This window comes from Chroicocephalus ridibundus, chromosome 1 (assembly GCF_963924245.1).
Source record: "Chroicocephalus ridibundus chromosome 1, bChrRid1.1, whole genome shotgun sequence".
Taxonomy (NCBI): Eukaryota; Metazoa; Chordata; class Aves; order Charadriiformes; family Laridae; genus Chroicocephalus; species Chroicocephalus ridibundus.
Window position 1 is genome coordinate 184,347,644 of NC_086284.1, and position 21,035 is coordinate 184,368,678.

At 36.9% G+C, this 21,035-nt stretch overlaps 1 protein-coding gene across 3 annotated transcripts in view; it reads right to left on the bottom strand.

Annotated features, from left to right (window-relative positions):
• MON2 (MON2 homolog, regulator of endosome-to-Golgi trafficking) overlaps positions 1–21,035 on the bottom strand; it is a 73,518-nt gene that overhangs the window by 51,433 nt on the left and 1,050 nt on the right. For 2 of the 3 annotated variants that reach the window (XM_063323067.1, XM_063323066.1), the window contains exons 2-4: positions 6,338–6,401; positions 1,555–1,682; positions 554–685 (exon numbers count right to left, since the gene is read on the bottom strand). In XM_063323067.1, the coding sequence (XP_063179137.1) occupies positions 554–685; positions 1,555–1,682; positions 6,338–6,401 (324 nt within the window). Of the gene's footprint in view, positions 1–553; positions 686–1,554; positions 1,683–5,441; positions 5,459–6,337; positions 6,402–21,035 lie in introns of all 3 variants that reach the window. The other variant, XM_063323068.1, reaches the window with a different exon arrangement.

Here is a 21,035-nt window from a genome sequence, read left to right on the forward strand (position 1 = left end):
AGCAAAGCGTCTTGTAATTTAAAATTAAAATCGATCTGAATCCTTATTTTTTGTTTTAGTTGAAACATAATATTTAAAATATTACCTGTTTAAAATCATACAATAAAGTTATTTCAGTTCTGACTGAAAGAGCAATAACTGGACTGCTTCTGAAAGAGATTTAAGGCAGGGTGGCAGGCAGCTTCTTCTAATATTTGCTTTATTAGTGAGAGCTTACATCGCACTATGTGCTCTGATTTCAGTTTGAAAACATACATACAACGAATTTAGCAGATGAGAAAGATGGGCATTAGCCCAGTGTTTTTATTTAAGGTTCCCGTTAAGTCAGAAATGTATTATGGTGGAGGAATTAAAAAAAAAAAAAACCCAGATTGAAAAGGAACCTAAAAGCAATCCCATTTTCAAAGTGTAGATATAAAGATAATAGGGGCACAACAGAATGAAGAAAGCTCCCTCCTATTCCATTATTTCCAGATGCTTCATACGTAAAATTTCTCGCTGTTTTTCCTCCTGAATATTTGAAGTACTATAGCTGGCAATAACAAGTTCTTACCTTGGACAGTGCTTCATCATGCACAACTGTATTGGTTGTTAAAAGTACAAGAACTGTCTGGAGCAATTTAAGTTCTTCAAGACTATTTTCCATCAGTTGCCAAAGCATATTAATAATGTTTCCTGCTGCAGCCTACAAAGAAATAATTTTTTGCCACCAATTAAGATATTTACATACTGGTATATCATGTGTACATATGTAAGAATAGCACTCTTATAAATGCATATCATAACTGAATTTGCATGTTTGTCTATACCACAGGCCTACATTGAGAACATAAAGCCAATTTCATTGTCACAAACTCCCCAAAATATTTTTAAAGAATCGACAGAAATCTCTAATGTTTAGTTAAAATCAAAGTGTGCACTTCATTTTCTACTTGGAGATATAGAAGAGACAGTACAAAGACATTTTACCCTCAAAATTCATTCATATCAGAGCAAAAAAACAGTGTAATTTAACATTATGCGAGCACAACTGACAGTATATTTTAACATTATTTTTTCATCAGCTTCTTCACACACTATATATGCAGTACCATAACACACCATGACATTTACAATCATGAGAAATGTGCATCCATTTTATCTTATTTTTTAAAGTAAAATGTAACAAAAAGACAATATCATATAGAGTATAAGTATGTTATCATACGGAGTAAATTTTGTGGATGCAACTTTAAGAATTATATTTATCCAGGATCATTACATATTCTGTTCCTGCAGTGTTAGAATGCAAATGAAATGAGCTAGTTTGAATTTTCATGGATTTCCTTCTAGAAATTACTAATGCTTCCTCATCTCTTTTTTTTTTTTTTTTAAATGGTCAAAAAGGTTTTCTTTTAAATTACAATTTTTTAAAACCAGATATGAGTAAAATATTTTCCAGACTATGTTCATTATAATATAAGCAGCCTTCTAAAATCAAGCATTCACCTTCAGGTTGAGTTCTGTATTTCTCACACTGAAATATTTATGTATTTATGAAAAGATTAATCTTACCTCTGAAACAACTTCATGGGACATAAGCCTCTGTATGGCTGCTAGACACAGCTGAGTGATCTTTGGTTCCTTTGTTCCACAACCCATTAGAAAAGGCTGCACTACCTCTGAGCTGTTCTCTTTCAATGCTTTCAAAAAGAGATATGGAAGCAGTCAACGGTTAATACTTTGAAAAATACAATGCAAAATTTGTTAATCATATCTATTAACAAAAAGCAATCTCCAGTCTTGGAAATTTGGGATTTACCCTTGCACCACAGGGAAAAGCCAAGTGAAGACAGACACTGGGCTGCCACAGCTCACTTCCATAATTACCCTGGCTGAGGCTCAAATCCCAAGCACCTTCAAGCACTCTTACACACTCAAGTGACTTTCTCTTTCCAAATCCAAAATGTCCACTTAAGAGTCCATTTGGTTAGTAAGAAGCTGTAAGGCCCTGCCCACCCCAGAGCTTTCTCTGGCCTTGGAGCGGTGAGCAGCTTTAGACTGTTAGCCGTCTCCTGCTCTGCTTCACCTCAGCACCGAATTCAAAAGCAACACAAAGCATGGCACGAAGAGCACATGGAACAAGGGGGAAGAGAATCATGGAATAGTTAGAGTTGGAAGGGATCTTGAAGATCATCTAGTTCCAACCCTCCTGCCATGGACAGGGACACCTCCCATTAGACCACGTTGCTCAAAGCCCCATCCAGCCTGGCCTTGAACACTTCCAGGGATGGGGCATTCACAGCTTCCCTGGGCAACCTGTGCCAGTGTCGCACCACACCCAGAGTAAATAATTTCTTCCTAGTATCTAATCTAAATCTCCCCTCTTTCAGTTTAAAACCATTACCCCTCGTCCTATTGCCACACTCCCTAATAAAGAGTCCCTCCCCATCTTTGCTATACGCCTCTAAGTACTGAAAGACTGCTATAAGGTCTCCCCGGAGCCTTCTCTTCTCCAGGCTGATAGCAGAACGCTACTGACAAAAGAGGAGGAGAAAGAGACTGGGCTGTTTGTATCCTGGGTACATAAATCTGGCTGCAAATTTTTCAACCTTTTAGGAAAAAAAAAAAAAATCTTCACAATGAATACAACATTCCACACTGACATTTTAAGAAGTTTTTACCCACACAAGTAATTTTAGAAATCTGAGATAAGCTTCACAAAATGAAAAAAAAAAAGGAAGACAATATTTCTGAAATATGAATGGAAAGCATGACTCAGACCAGTGAGTGTTTTTCTGTTTGTGTGTAGCTGTTCATTCATGAAAACTTTTAAGATTTTAGCTGTTCATCACCATTACAGATACTAAAACTTCCTCACAGTTGAAAGTTCATTGTGTGTTCTTATACTGGATGTCATCCACTGTGTTTTAGTCTACGTGTAATAAGACAAATACGTTCATGAAAAAGTTTCACACACATTTTTAGAGCGCAGATCTTACCACAAACAAACAAAAGATACATTATCACATAAAAATGCAAACATGATCAATTTCATTTTTTTCTGTTGAACAATTTGAAGTTTGGCTCTCAAGAGCCATTAAGTATGACTACAACTGATTTGGAAAAAAAAAAATATCAAGATAAAAGCTACAAAAATATATTTTAGTGATATTTTTAAACTGAGGCATTAACTAACATCACTAACAAGTTTCTATGAAAATAATAAGACTTGTATAAATTATAGATGCCAACTTTCTATAAGGTAATAGCTCTTACAGGGTGATATTAACACATATACAGTCCATAGTTTCGTCAGTCTCTTCAGAGCCAGTATAGGCTCTATGTCCAGTTGACAGAGGCTGACCTTGCACCAAATGCTAAACTGTGAGCATAAATGTGAATGAATACATCGGTTCACTGCCTGTTTAACAATCTGCTTTGATGTCAACATTTTTTTTTTATTGAACTACAAAGCAAATAAATCTGCTTTTAAAATACACAGTAAAACCATATCCACCAATGCCATTTTCTTATGAAACACCCCACGATTCTCGGATTAAAACCAAAACATTGGCTACTTCATCAAATATGGAAGTTTGTTCTGAATTAAGACATGTAATTTAGGCATCTAATTGTCAGTGTCTACATGTGAGCTAGATGTTTAAGCTGCCTTTATCATCTATGAACACCTACAACACGTGGCTGATTGAGCCTAGAGAGTTCATTCTAACATGGGCACAAATGCTTCTTCACTCATATAAGTTTCTGAATTGCCACTAAATTTTAACCATCAAGCAGAAAGAAGGAAGCAAAATTTTTAAAAAGATAACGCAAAACATTTATCCGTAACATAAGACTCATGATAAAGTTCTGAATGGCAAAAATGGCATGCGAGTTAACAGATAACAAGACAGAAAAATTTAAACCTTTCACAGTGTTCTTCCTATAATCCATTAAAAACAATAATCTCACAACAGGGTTTAGACAAGGATTTTTATGAAGCTTAAAAATTAATGTTTCGTAGATCTGGTTTGGTACCGATCATTTTATTACCATCAGTCTTGAAATACACCAAATTTTTCTTATATCCAGGTCTGTTTCCATTTTGCTACCAAAATTTTGTAAAAATATATTGAAAAAGAAATCTATCATAATGAACCACATCAAAATAGAAGTTTTGGGAAAGTAAAACTTACTCCTTCATTCCATTGATAAGATTATAACTCTAATTTTTTAAAAGAACTAAATAAAGAACTAAAACAAAAGTATGAATTGCACATCTCAGAACTATGTGGAAATGAATTTTCACATGTATCTCTTGTGATATAAAGCACAAGTTGACTTCTCTTTCGGAATTATTCAAATTCTCATAAATAAATTATAAAGCATACACAGACTTCCAAGAATGAAGACTTTGAAACTGCTCAACTTAACTTTTCCAAAAGAAAAAAAGAAGTTAGATCAATGACTTTAGAGTTCTGGCAAGTTAAACGCAACTCACCAGACATAATAATACCTCTGTGTATTTGTCATTTCCTAATAATTATCACCTATTTTCCTAATAATTATAATCTTACACATTGTAATGCTTCAAGAAAGCATCAGGTCAGCTTACACAAAACAACCTGATACAGTTGTTCTCATCTATTTGAGTGAAATGACAGTTTACATCAACATATAAAGAAAAACCATATCTTGATCAAAATATTTATTTGGATTACTAGAATGTCTAGTAGATGTTCCTAAATCATCTAGCAGTCAAAAATTATTTACTTCACTAGCTTTCACAATTACAGTAGCCTTTTGCAGCTTTATTATTACTAAAACATACATACTACCTTCCTCCAAAAAAACTTTTAAATAGCAGGTAGGAAGACAACAGAGATCTTGACATTAACTTATCTACAAGATGAGGTTACAAGTGATGATACTTTAGAAAATATAAGAGTCCATAAAGAATTAGGAATATTTAATGGTTAATGTGCAGGCAAAGTATATGTTCCCCTCTGTTTCTGCAGTTTCTTACTGGGAAAAAGGTTATTATGCTATTAGCAAAGATTAACTAATCAAAATAACTTTTAGGACCTGCTGGTTTTCCAAACCTCGTAACAACAAATCTGTGCAATTTTTTTGATGAATGAAATAAATACCAACTACAGTCTATCTTAAACCTTCCAAAGGAAAAGTACTTACAAAATTGGACAAAATACCAGAAAATGTACCCTCAGAAAGATAAAAGTAAAGACTGTGTCTCCATGCCCAAAATCAATGATCTTTCACATCTCTTTGCTTTGAAATTAAGACTAAAAAACAAAGAGTTTTGCAGGATTACAAACTAGCTTTCTAAAATATAAAGTTCTTTACACAGTAATATGCCAAAGAATGTTGACAGCTTCCCAAATGGCTAACTAGAGATTTCTCTTGTTCATTTGTGTATTTTGATGCATAGCTGACATTACCTGGCATAGTTTTCCCACTTATGTCAGCATTCATGACAGCAGTAAAAACAAAGAAAATAAACAAATAAAAAAGAGGCATTAAAGTGAAATACTGAGGGGTGGGACTGCTACTTCAAATAATTCTAGAAAGTGCCTCCTTATCAATATCTGATTTACATACCTCAAAACAAGAAATAGTTATACATCTATTTCATTTAGACCTTTTAAATAATTTAGTGTTTTAAGGATTTTGACTACAGCTGGAGTAGACACTCAAATATTAATACAGGGACATTCAAATCTGGCCGAAGGCTTCACCAGCAATTGGCAAGAAGCCATCAATTTACATGCTATTTAATAAAGCTGAAGAAAATCAGAGATACTGTTTTAAGCACTTACAAAGCTGCAACTCACAAGATATCTCCTGTCCCTCAAGGCAATGGTACATCTTAAATTGAATGACTTTGTCGCAGATTAAGAGGGAACTTTGCCTGCCAGGTACAAGTCTCCAAAGGCTAGACTCTCATACTGAACACACAGATGAGGATCGCACTGCAGAACTCCACACAGAGCACTCAACAACAGCTGTGGTGAACGTACACAGTGAATAAGATATTGATAATTTGGAACCTAAGCATTTAATCCTATTTTAATAAGTGGATGGTTACTTTTGTAGAGCTACAACTGAAAATGGAGACCTTCCTCAGCATCAGTATGGGACTAACAAGAAATAAACAGAAGTAGGATTCAAAAATTCTCATGCTACTGGATTTTTTGCTAGGTGCCAAAGAGTAAAGCATCCCTGATATAGCACACACTAAAAGACATGTAGGATTATTACACATACCCAAGACATCTTTTTAACATTTTGATCTGTAACCCAGATTTATTTTTCCCATTGCCTTGCAAATAATTACCTGCCAAAATGTCAGTGTTCCTTGCAGCTATTGTTTTCACTTTTATTATTCCTGATTCAGCAGCCTGTAAGAGAAAGAAAATAAGTAGTTTAGATGCTATTTCCTACACCAATATCTGGAAAGAAATAAGCATACCTATAATAAATAAAAGTGTATTGTCTCAAAGCAAAAACATTTTTATAGTGTTTTCAGTAAGCAGAGCTAGTGCAGAAGTGAAGTCTGTAGCTTCTGGAATTCCCTTCCAGAATTCCACAGGAAGGGGTATATTCTGAGGTTTAGAATTTTTAGAAAACACAATTTTTATTTTATTACTTTTCAGTCCACAAATGCTGAGAAAAATCTCCAGTAAACATAAAAACAACTTCAAACTGTGAAACAACTACCACAACATATAATCTGTCACATTCATCAGATTGAAATACTAAAGAAACTGAGAATATCAGTAATTACATCAATGCTTAATATTTGACACTTAAGCAACGAAATCCAGTTAATAAACTGGATGTGGTGCACAAAACTTGAATATTCATCACTGTTCTTCCAATTGGGTAGCAGTATTTTCTGTTTGACAGCTAAATTTTACTAACTACGAGTATCAGAATGGAAGCGATTTTCCCATGGATTTTGTACCCCGAATTCCTTATACAAATTATCCCAGGGCAGTGCCATGAAGAAACCTTCCTAACAACACTCTCCAATCTTCCTGACGTGCCATACAATCCACACGAACAGCTCCTCCCCTTTCCCCGTAAGTCCGACCGTAAGACCAACGGCATCCTCCTCTCCCTCGTGCACCCCTGCAGCGGGACCGGGGGCCGCAGACGCGCGTGTTGAGGGATGGGAGCACGCGGACTGGCTGGACCCCAACCAGGAGCTGCAGAGCTGAGCAGCCCACTGAGAAGATCACCTACTGCTGCCAGGGACAAGCACTTCTCTCTTCAATTGTCCACAAACACCTCCCGGCAGAAATCACTAAAGTCACATTTTCTAATGAAATCAAGCCACATCGAAAACATCACGCCGAGGCTTCGTATTTCAAAATTATGATTTCTGTCAGGTTTTGTGTAAAAAGCAGAAAAATACATTGCAAATTTCCATTTTTTAATTCCCTTAAACTTCTGGAAACAATTAAAAGAATCATGTTCAATACACTGTGCGCCAAAATAAATGCAACAGGTTTTCCCAAGCAATAGGACACAAATTGCTGGAAAATACTCTTTGAAAGTATTTTGAAATTTGAAAGTACATTTCCCCTTTTATTTCAGCTTCATATTTCTGTGTACTTCCCACACCAAACATTTCCATTTTTCCTCTGATACTACTATTTAAAGAAATGTGACATCACTGTAGAAAACAGATTAGAGAAGCAGACAAGCTGTAGCAGCAGAAATAAGAAAGCAACAGTACATGAAGTTCTACCAAGCAGTAATACTTCCCCTCCATCAAACACTACTCCAACAAGATTTCCCAGAAAGTCAGGTTAAGATGACTGTATAAACCGAAAATCAAATATTTTAATTAAGAGTTTATATACATATTTCTCAAAATAGCTATATTAGAAATGTGGAACTGAAATTTTCAACTTCCTTTTTTTTTTTCCCCCCTCCATTTCCCAAAACAAACATAGAAAGAGTGCCTTAGCATCACTGAAGAGATTCATGAAATTCTGGGAAATTATTTAAGCTTTGCTGAAGGCAGTGTTTCTACTTTAAAAATACAGACAGAATAATATCCACAGTGCCTGAACTAACATACAAGACGCTCAAATGAGCACAGAGAGACATGCAAATATATCTTTCACATAATTAAAATGAGGAGTGCCAAATGCAGTTCTCATTTATTTTAATTACGTTAACTTAATGTGTCGAAGTGTCTAAATTTCAAGTCAATCCCCGTTCTTCTTCAGTTATAAACTGTCAGCTAATTAGGGGGGATCTTGTCACAACAAATTGTTCCTATTAATTAATATGAAGGATTTGTCACAGTCCAACTTCAATTATCTTCAAACTAAACCTCATCACCATCTACTGGCAATCGATTTCTTTCTTGCCAGGAGTGACGAACTCACTCTGAACCAAGGAAATATTAAGCCTGCCCACACACGTGACATTCACAAATGCTGTGCACTCTGCATGAAGAAGGAAAAAATTATTTCCAACATAATGTCTCCCAGTTAGTTGTTTCCATGCTAGCTTTACATAAAATAGCATGTATTTTTCTAAAACTAAGGTAGAACAAAACAACAGCTACTAGAAAAACAACAACTACTGCTCTGAATATAACAGATATTTTTTCCTCCATGAGATGTAGGAAATTCTATGATTATCTGCATTATGCTCTGGTTTCTATTTAGAATCCCAATTCAAAATGATTACAATTGAAAACTAATTACACTGCACACATCCTACCAAAAAAACCCCCACTACTCCACTATAGATGTAAAAAAGACCACATATTAACATTTACAAAAAATTACTTCGGTTGATCACGAATAACCAGTAGGAAAAAAATGAGACTCTAAATAGTTATCTGGCTATTCTGCTTACATCAGTGTAAAAGTGTATTTGGATTGCATCAATTTACCTGTTCATATCTCTTTCAATTTGCCAAGTTACTAAGTTTATAAATTTACATCAATTTGAAATTACTATAGCATTCTCCAGGACACCGCCCCATTAGGAAAGAATCTTATAAAAACACTAATCGAGGAGATGGCCAGCATCATACTGTGCATTTATGGGTATAAATATGATAATTTACTTCCACACAAATATAAGCCACCATGTTTTTAAAGCAGTCGCCACTTTTTAAAGTAACATTATCAGAGTTTCTCTTAGCACCGCAATTAATGAGCGAGTTATCTCTTTAATTTTAAGAGGAAGCAAATACGGGTAATTCCTGTAACATAACACAGCTCAAGACTGAAACCTTCCATCAATTGTATTTCCTATTCTGCTACTTTTAATAACTGTGAAATGGACAGAAATACAGTGTCTCAAACACATGCTTGCCATTATTTGGGTTTGTTTCATGTTTCTCCTGAAGCAACTACAGCACCCTGTTTGGTGAGGGGAAATATTGATGAAGAACAGAAATTGATTCTCGGTGATAGCACATATTCAGGTCAATCTCTTCTGAATACTTTGATTTGCCTTTAAACAAGCAGTCAATAATCTCACAGCAAAATTCAACAGGACCCTCCAGGCTCAAGCACTTGCCCCATCATCTTTCTGCTTCCTTGGAACTTACCAAGTATTTGCTGATCACGTGGAAATCACCCTTCACAGAAACCAAAGTAAGGCAAATGGAGAATTTATGTACCAAAAAAACCCAAGACACACGTAGTGCCATTGCAAGTAAACTGAAAAGAAGCCTAGGCATAATATCTGCCTCCTGGTCTCGAAGTTCCTCTCCCAAGTTATGGTCTGACAACAACAGTCACAGCTTCCCAAGAACCTCACCTTAAAGCTACTGTATAGACATATGTTCTCTGCATAAGACACCCCGGGGTGTGGAAATTTGTAAAGACTCTCAACCTCAGTTTTAAGAGTTTCACAGATCCAAAACTCTTCCCCTCCTCACGGATTTCTCAGTTCAAACAAGGAAGAACTTCAGCCTTCCTGGCGTTAGATGCACACATTAGATGCAATGTGTGCATCTTCCAACTTTTCAGAAATTTCAACTCTTGTGTAGGGCTAAAATCACCAACCAGGTACCAGAGACAGGTAATTTCTGCTCAGGCACTCAGCAAGCAAAGACTCCCTTAAGCAGAATCAACATTTTCCAACAACCAGCTAACATTCAAGTCCCAGAGCTACGTTTCTCCATGTAAAATATGTGCACACAGACTATAAAGATCTATAACTCATAAATAACATATGGAGGTATTAGGATGATTGGGGTATGCAATTCTACTACATACTGGTCAGGATGATGTAAAGGCAAGCTACCCATATCAGCAGCAGAGCAATAAGGGCATCTAAAAGGCATCAGTTCCTCAAATCTGTCTTTCAGGGACACTGAAAGCTCGCAAACCCAACTGCAGTGGATCAGTCTGTGAAAGATACCACTATAGATAACTCCATGATGATGATAATCTTAACTGGCAGCCCAAGAATGGCCACAAGGAATCATGGCATGGCGTATGCTTGAACACATAACTGTATAATTATTTAGTGGTTTACTTCTCACGGGCAAAGACATCATGGAGCCCTATCGCAATGCACATAGACAGGCAAACAAGATACCAGAGGGTGACCGCAGGGTCAGCTGGGATGTGATCCGACAGCATATCAATTGCTCCACAGCAATCCCTACAGCCCTTACTCTGTGGTAAATGTGAAAGAGCTACCCTTCTTTCATTGAAAAATAACAACGTAGTTAACTTTTCATAAGGGAAAGAAGACACAAAACTTGAATCTCAGATCTCTCTCTTACCAGTGACCCTTTTCAGAAAGTGAAAAGAGTACCCACTGTCTCTACCGCATCAGCAATTTTTTAAAAATTTCAAAAAGGAGTTTTTAAAAAGGTTTTAAAAAGGATCAACTGGCTGATCTTCAAAGAAACTGGTATCTCGCAATTAGCACCCTTTTTTTTTTTTTTAACCAAAAATTATACACACGCATAAAAATACTTAATGTATTAACCGGGCATGTACTAATTTCTACTAAGGATTGATCCAACATTAAATATATTTTTTGATGAGCTTCTAAATGTGATCGTATTGTTACCAAAAAGTAATAAAATAAAGAATTTTCACCACTAATGTTTTGAATGACCATTTGTGTTCTGATTGCATTTTCAGAGCAAATTGCTATCTCCAGAAATACCAAAATTGCTGTAAGGTTTGCAGCTCTCACTACACAAGCTTTTGATTTCTCTCTTCTAAAAAGAAAAGCTTTCAGGAATGATGGTCTGTGTTGGTATTTACATTATATTGTTTGCCAACCTTTTACTGAGATTGGATGAGAGTAATATATGTCATCTATGGTCACTTCCACACCTATTACGTGAAATAAAAAGAGCAATTTTTTCCTATTCATCATTATCTGCCTTTCCAACTGGAACACCAACCCTATATCCAATAGTTTAGATAAGAGATCCTCCTGTCTAAAGTACAGATTCACTTCATTGTTATTCTGGCTTGCTTTGCAAAAGCACATTCTGGACTGTTACTGAACTGCTAAACTATTATTTGGAAAAGGACACACTCAGAAAAAGCTCCACACTAAATCAACCTCATGAAAGCACTCCAGTATACCACATTTGTGTGAAAAAGCACTGTACTTGCCTTCTGTATTTTTATCTTTCTCCCCAGGAGTACAATCCCTACTCAGACCTTTCTCTTTTATATATACTCATTCTACCTGTGATTTAAACTGGTGAAATGCCAGTTCTGATCTGACAGCACTGTGCACTCTCAGGGATTTATTATATTGAATGATTTAACGTATTCGGGTTAGAGGTTGCTCACATTCTACTGGCTTGGAGCAAAGCCTACCAGCAGAATCTCTGGGAATGGAGCACCACCCACCGTAAAGGCAGATACAGGCAGTGAGTACACAAACCAAGAACTTAAATCAACTGGACACATATAAGCCCATACACCCAAGGGCCAACGTCATTGAAAGGACACCCTCTATCAGGGTCACGGTGACTGGGGAAGGTTATTGACGACTGGGGAGAAGTAAGCGCCACACACATCTCAAGGGAGGGCAGGGAAGAGCTTTTGGGGCACTACAGCTTCATGTCACTCTCTGGGAAGGTTATGGAACAAATCCTCCTGGAAGACACTTCTAGGCACATGCAGGACAGGAAGATTATTAGGAACAGCCAACACGAATTTAGCATGAGTCTCACCAACCCAACTACCTTCTACAATGAGATGATGGGCTGTGTGGGTAAGAGGAGATCACTACATACCTTATACCTTGACTACAGCAAAGCCTTTGATGACATCTGCAATTGCATCCTTATAGTCTAATTGGTGAGATAAGGACAAGTAGACAGTAAAGTGGGCGGAAGCTTGTCTCAAAGGTTTATTACAAATGGTATAAAGTCCAGCTGGTAACCAGTTACTGGTAGTGCTCCTCAGGGACGGATACTGGGGCTAATACCATTTAACATCCTTATAGCATAGAGTCTGCAGACAAATTTAAATTCAGGGTACTGTTCAACATACTGGGGGGGAAGGCAGAGATTCAGAGGAGCCCAGGTAGGCTGAGAAATGGACTGGTATGAACCTCATGAGATTCAACAAAGGCCACTGCAAAGCCCAGCTCCATGCACCAGTACAGGCTGGGGGATGGCTTTGCAGACAGCAAAGCAGCTTTGCAGAAAATGACCCAGGGTCCTGGTAGACAGCAAAGTGGAAACAAGATCCAGCAATGAGCCCTGGTAACAAAGGTGGCCAACTTCATGCTGGGCTGCATTAGCAAGAACATAGGCAGCAGGTCAAGGGAAGGGAGTCATTCCCTCTCTTCGGCTCTTGTGGAACTGCTGCTGGAGGAATACGTCCAGTTTTAGCCTGCCCAGTGCAAGAAAGCCATTGACATGTTAGGGCAAGTCTAGTGGAGGTCTATCGAGATGGCTGGGGGATGGAGAACAATAGAGAAGGAGATGCTGGAAGAGTTGCACTTGTTCAGCCTGAAGAACACGAGACTAAGGGGAGGGCTTGTTAATGTCCACAGCTGCCTAAAGGGAGGCTATAGTGAACATGAAGCAGTTTGCATTCGCTGTTCAGACGTATACTCCACCCTGGATATATGTACAAATAGAGAAAGAAAGAAGGGAACACTGAAGGCAATAATGCTCCTTTCAAAACACTTCATGTTCTGCAATTCCTCCACAAGTTTCTCGCTATAATTTTTCTTCCACAGAATCTTAGCTATCATGGTAAAATAGTACTAATTTTCCTATAAATTGAAGACTGTATTTTGGTAAACCACTTTCACCATCACAAAACCTTCAATACAAAACCAGTTACAGTTTTCCAATTTTTTAAGTTTGGAACATCTGATTTATTTGAATAGTTGAACAACCTACTTAACCTACTTTTTTTTTCAATCGAGAAATTAAAATATTTGCTGCTTTTGTTTGTATTACCTTCATTTAGCATACAAAGACAACAAATTGCAAACAGACCATCAGTCTCTATTCATATACAAAGTAGTTTCTTCAGCGGTTCACACTTTAGCTGAAACAGAAAGAAAACTGCTCTGGTTTATTCTACATCATGATTTACTTGTGCTCAATGAAGGAAATAAATAGCGTACATTTCTGATCCCAACAACAGGCACAACAACAACTGAAGATACCAAACTAACTCCTGATACACTTAATACTACTCAAGGATGGTGCCACTCTCAATTACCAGAGCTCCAATGCTTTGAGGAAAAAATAAAAGCATTAACTGATTCTATTACACACTTTCTCCACTGATTCAAGATTTATGATACTGCAGTTTTTGTATTTTAAAAACACACAACCTTGTTCATTTCCATCTTTAGTGCAACTATATTAGTTGGCCTCATATTAAAAGTGCTCTTTCTCTTGACAGAAGTGACTACTCCTCTGGTCCATTAATCTTCTGAAATTGTCAGTTTGCAGTATCAGCAACCAATTCAGAATCCTGAAGGTTAATAGTCAATAATGCCAGGAAAGGTGCCATTGTTATCTAAATTGATTCAGAGCTGTTGCCTCTGGAGGTACATCATTTAACACGAATGTGAAGGTAAAGATAATTAAATACAAATATTTAACATCAAGAATTTTCATTTGACAAACAAAATGTTACACCTCAGTTGGAAAAACCATCACACATAAATCAACAGAATAAATAAGAATGAATAACATAAGAAAACTCATTATTGAACAGCACTGATGTAGACCGAAAGAAAAAAAAAAAGCTAACCAAGACTTGATACAAAAGAAACACAGCCAATTAGCAACAAATTCTTAAGTTATACTTCCACAGTCGGACAGAACCTGATGTAAATAAAATCAGATAGATTCAGGATAGAATCAGGATGTACGCTGTATTTTGTATTAGATTATATATAAATTATACATCTACACTATACTTTACATATATAATATTAATATTTTATATATATATATATATATATGTAGTGCGTGGATATCTTGAGAGACTCCATGTCTACCATTAACGAATTTCTGAGTGATCCATCAAGTACAACACTACTGATTATAAGTCACTGAAATTGAGCACTTGAATTTTCATTACCTACTTTTGCACAACAATCACCATTCTACATTAAAAAAAAAAACCAAACAACATCCCATTTCAGAGCTTTAGGAGATGTACACTTGAAGTTCAAACTAATTTTGCCTTCAAGCTTGTTGATCAGAACAGATGGGACTAGGGAACTCCTGAGGCTTTGCCACAAATACCATATTCAGAGTCACCCAGTCAGAGACAGCAATGCCTCTTTGCCAGGCACCTGGTAAAAAGAAACAACAAAGACAGTTTGGGCACTAGTTGAGAACTGGAGTCACCAAGAACTTCCAACTTCTGCTACAGGTTTCCTTTATAATCTTCAGGAAGCCAAGAGAGGCAGATGGGGATTAAATCAGAGATTAAGATCCACAAATTTAAATATTTAGACTCCCATTACAATGGAGATTTAGTCTCTACTGAATGTGCCTTAATTCTTAAAGCCTCTCCTTAAGCTAATTCAGCTGACTTGCTGGTAGGGCTCAATACAGAGGTCTAACCTTAGGCCTCTGTATGCAAGACAACCACGTGCAGACAGTAGACCTCACGCTCTTCTGGACCAGCTGCTGGAAGCCAAGGAAGAAACATTAATGTATCTCAAGTGGTAAAGATACCTAACGTGTAGGTGACAGAATGACTCAGTCCCCTGGCAACAAGATCCTTTGAATAGCTCTATTCAGCTCTATTGACAGTATTTCCACAACAAACCGAGCCTGCACAATCAATGAAGGGAACTTAGACACCTTAATCCTGCACTGGAACCTAACTTGAGAAGTTTACAGACAGACTGAGATACAGAAAATTTTAGTCATTTTTTTCATTCATTAAATTGCAAGGTATTACTTGATGGAGAAATTGGATCTATGTGCATGATGTGAATCATTTTTGAGCACATGACATTTCTTACCAAAGACTAAAATCACTACATGAAATTTGGGATTTATAATAAATCTTGAATTAGAGCACATTTTAATAGATGACGGTCCCCTAGAAACATAACAGTACACTTTTAAAAACATAATTTTGAAAACTACTACTGTACATAGATCAATATTGAATAAAAAAAAAAACCACTGTAAAAAGAATGGATTCCAAACATGAAGCTAGAAGTCACAGCGATTGGTAAAAATCAGGAATTATAAAAGGAAATATTAGGGATTGCCTGTTTCAAGTTACAAGCTCAGCTACGGGCTGGCAACTAAAGAATGCTACAGAATAATCTCCAGTCACATGCACAAAACATGCTTGAGTGCAAGCTGCCTAATTATGACAATATGCATTTTACAGAGCATAGTCTCTCTATTTCAAAAGAACCTTTAAAATATTAGTTAAGTGAATACCCATTAAAGCAAACAAAAACCCCTACAGTATTTGCATCCTTCTGAACTAATGCTGCAAAGACCTGAAAATTAACCAACCTGGAAAGTTCAGTGTAGGTTAAGTTCCCTGTAGGCTGTCAAAATTATTTAATCTATTTTATTCAAAAAAATAAAGCAGGAAACCGAAAACCTTGGTTACTCCTACAGAAAATGGTCTATGTGCAAAGGTTTGTTCTTTGCCAGGTCGATTTGGCTCATCTTTTTACCACTAGAGTAGCATGAAAGCAGAGCTCTCACAAACCATTCAATGCTAGTAATACATCAAGTGACTCAAATGCCCAAATCACAAGGCATTTCAGCATGTTGTTTTCTTTCTTAGCCTTCTCTGATTTGTGTACTGCACTATATCCAACAGATTTTCTGAAATGTTGTTACTGCTACAGAACAAACAGCTGATATTCACACTTTTTTTTTTAACTGTTCCTTCCAGTTGCGTTAAGAATCCTAAAGATCGCTTTGAGATTATAAATTAAATTAACTGATCTGTATCTTTAACATATGTTTAAATTTCGCAATACATTCTCATACTTAGTTTCATACAGCTACCCAATGACATCAGGAAGGTTGCCTGGAAGGACAAGCTTCCCAACTAATGTTTTGGCATTAGCCCCAGGATGTGTTCAGGATCAGCGTATCATTCCAAAATGAGAATGATTTAACCAAGGGGATGAAACTGTCATGTATGTCACTTGGTGCTGACAGGGGCGGACTCCAAATGAAGAAATACATGAATAAAACCTGTGTTCACAGAACACAATGGATAGCCCCTCAGAAAGGGCAAATCCTGTCCCTTGGCTCAGCTCAGCCCAGCCCACACCACTCCTACTGTAATTGAATAATTTAAAGTTTGCTTTGTCCAGAAGTCACTCAAATCTGGATTCTTTAACTTTTACCCAAATAATTTTGTAAGGCCTGCAAGTAGAGTTATTTATAAAAGAAGGAAAATAAGACTGCAAAGTTGGATTCTATTATCTTTCCTAGATACAGCAAATTAATTTACAATACAGTTTCAAAAATATGTCTGTAGGTCAAAGGCATACACAACTCAATAAATAGCTAAACAAAAGCAATACTGCTGTTTCAAACAAAGATCTGGAAAAGAAGCAGTACAGAGAGGCTATCAAAAGCTATCTTTCAGGAGCCTCAAGGGAGTGCTTCAACTGACCAAAGTATTCAAAGCTAAAACTGTGCTGCTCTTCCAGGCTGAGGGAAGCTGAACACTATTTCTTTTCCAGCCCTATTATTCCAAATTACCGCAGCAGCAAACATCCTAAAACATATAGAAACCTGCAATCCATTGCACAACTGCTAAGCGCAGGGCACACCCCGTCCCACGACGGGCCAAGCAGATCCTGCCATGGGAGGATGCAGTCCCTGCCTGCCCTCTCCTACCAGCACAAGCGTGCCCATAGCTGTGCAGGGAGCTGCGTAAGAGTTCGTTTTTTTCATGTGCTTTTCAAAGCTCATTTTGCTTTCACTGTTATTTAAAAGTCAAGAAAAAAAAACAAAAACTGAGTCAACATAGAGACTACAAGCTTCCTAGAAAGCTGAGACTCTTGAGCTGGATTTGTGTAAACAATAATGAGTTACATACAACTGGAACTGAGGCTGAAAAGAACTTTTTGGGTATATGCATTTCCCCTTTTAACTCCATTATTTCTGCTCATTATAAGTATTTTCCCCTTGTATTTCTAAGGTTTGTTACGCAGTGAAACTATCTAACCAAATCACATGCAACTTACAGAACAATATCTTCATTCAGTAATAAGAAGCAGCAGGTAACCTATTTAGCACACTAAACTTATTTTCAATTTTGTGATAAGACAAAATTCTTACTCCAGCTCCCTAAAGAGAGCACCGCCAGCTTGCCACATGCCCAGCACAGGATATCGAAAACTCCAGTCGCTAGGAGTTTAAGTTTATAAAGCTCTATGCGTGTGCCACGCAATTCAGTCCAGAGTTAGAAGCATTACGATGCTCTCTAGTACAGAGCAAAGCTTAGAGCCCACCATATTACAAACAGAATAATGACCAAGTAGTATTGTTTTCCAGAAGCAATGCCAGATTACTCAAGATAACATAAGCATTGATGTCTGTACCAAAGACTGCTTCATCCTCTGTAATTTCAGGCTCCAAAAGATGCTGTTTAATTTACGCTTGCCCTGCGACCTATCACAGCCATGGTTGGTGTCTGTTTTTATAACTGGGAAACAGAAATATATTGTGAAAATACCAATACATTTTTCAGTAATATCATTATTCACACATCTGCCAATATAAACAGTTTTGACATATCACCAACATAACCACCAAATCACTCCTTGATCATAGTATATAGCTTTCATGTTTAGTATACTTCTCTAGTCAGTGATGGTCTGAGGAAGTATCAAAGAGAAAAACCACATAGCAACAAACAGACATGGGTCTGAAGTCTAACAGTGACTGGTATTCCCCACACCCTTAAGAAAAATAAGTCTAACAAGGTAGTTAATCCCCAAACATCACCAGCAACACAACTTCAAACCCACAGATTCTTTCCGCAGCTCCCATTCTCCATGCATTAAGTAGCACCACCTAGGAAAATCTTACTCGGGTATTATTTGTCACACAGAGCAAAGATGAGGTGTGGATTGCTTTGGGGCCAACAACACATTCTCCTATTTCTTAGTTAAAAGCTCTAACTAAAGCGAAGGAAGTTTGCCACATATTTGTGTCATAAATTTAACTTTGTGAGAAACTCAGTAATTTCAGTGTTTCTTAACAGATTATCAGAGAGAGCAAAAACCTCAGAATCCAGTTGTAAGTGACTGGACTCACAACTACATGATTTCCACATAAATGTGACCTACTAAGAAAACTTTACAGACTCAGAAGTAACAGAAAACGTATGAGATGAAAGTGCTTAAAACAGTGAAGCGTTCAAGTTCCATTTCCGATAAGGGTTTAAGACCTTACTTCCAGCTCCCAACTGAGGATAAGGTCTAAATCCCAGTCTGTAGGATCCCACAGCCAGCTGTCCCCTTTTCTGCTGCATCCATCCCCCTTCACTCCATGCTCCCCCCATCCACCCCCACCCCCCCCCCCAAAAAAAAAAAGAGATAAAGGTCTTCAGCTGTGTTATCTACCTGCCTGTTCAAAGAATCATTTAATATCACTTTGGTCTCTCTGTACCTAATAGATACGGCATTAGTTTGTAATAACATATGCATTACAAAGATCTTAAGTAGTGAAAACTAAAACCCTATTTAATTTAAAAAAAACCCCAACAAACCAGGGTCTATTTTTCTGATCATACTGCTTTCTAACTCCTTGAAGTATTGATTAAAAGAGGATTTGCTCAAATTAATCATTTGAGCATCAAGTAGAATTGAGAACTACACTACTACTTTTATCAGCAGCAAACCTATCAGCTATATTCATTTTGCAGAGTTTTAACAGTATTAATATAAAAATCAAAAAAACAGAACAGACAAATCATTTTAGAAATGGCTGATGATAACAAATAGGTGTGAGCAAAATTTTAGATTACATCAGAAATTGAAAAGATTATTTAGAAGCAGCTTACTTCATAAAGTACCTATCAAATCTAACAACTACAACGCAGGTCTATTAATTTTGGACTAGGAGTTTTTCAATAGCTTTATCACAGTATGATAAGTTTATTAAGTGACATGGAAGCATACACATCAGCTGCAAGATAAACTCATAAATTACAACATAAGTGGTAGTAATGAGGATAAGTCTAGTTACACTGCAAGTGAAAAAGTGAGAGTATAAGTAGTAGGAATTTGTTTCAAAAAGCCTGTGTTTAAGCATGGTTTAAAAAGCTGGTGCTGTTCCAAATCAGCAAGAAGAACATGCCATTCCTCTGATCACTCTAGCCAAATCTAATCACAATCAGACCAAATGCATGCGATTAAAATACCTGTTTAGCAGTTGAAATTTGACAGAAAAGGAGACCCGTGTCCTTCAAAACCAGAACAACAAAAAAAATGGCTTCCAGAAGCGAGGAAGTAAGATCGTTTCCTGCGACTGTATCATACATCCTACTGTAGGACTGCTCTCACCTCAGACCTCTCTGTAAGAGCCCACAACTCATAGCAGAAAGAGTCACATCTCTTTATAAACACCTTCCAGCCTTATTCCATAAACCTACCCAAACTCCAAACAACTGTGAAAAACTTTGTTAAGTGTTTTTAATGAAGCTATGCAAGTTGTTGTCGAGATGTAAAAGGGAACACCACACAAGCAGTCATACTTACACAAGATAAACATGCTGAACAAGTATCAAGAACAGCACATGCAGTAGTTACTCTAACCTTTAGGATGGCAAATACAATGAAGCATTACTAAAAATGCTAACTTAAGAACTACATTGCCCATCTCCTTTGTAGATCTTGAATAAAGTAAACATTAACACAGTGGGGAAACTTGTTCAGAGACCAAACAACTTACTCAGAGTCACAGAGTAATACACAGGAGAAAGTGGAAGCAGTACCCACGCCTCCTTGCAAAACACGCACACAAATTTCTGTTCAACTCACCACAACTTTTTCTTATTTACATGTGACTACACACAAATTTCTCTGAACTGATCACAACTTTCTCTTGTTTTTCTGTGACCACACACAGTTTCTCAAACGCACCGGCGTTCCTCTGCAACCTACAATCATATATAATGCGCTATGCCTACGGCGTGTCGTTTCATGCCTTTCAAAACAAGCAGATTCATTAGCTTCAATTCATCTGTTCAAGTGTATAATACTTCACACAACATTAAATATGCTATCACTTGTTTGGAACTAAAGTCACATTACATACGTAATTCCTTTCTTCCAAACTGACAGAGTCTTCATCTTATTTTCCCTGCTGCTGGTTCTGCATCTTAGTCTGAGTTAATACATTAGTATTTTTCCTCCCGCTATTGCGTAGAAATAATATTTTTTAAAAAGTGGCAAACTACTGATAGGGAAAAAGTTAAACTGACTGTGTAAACACACTAGAGAAAAACACAGTTAAGATGTATACTTCAAAACAGAGAGAAAAATTCAGTTCAAGCAATCCTGCTCATCAGGACTTACTG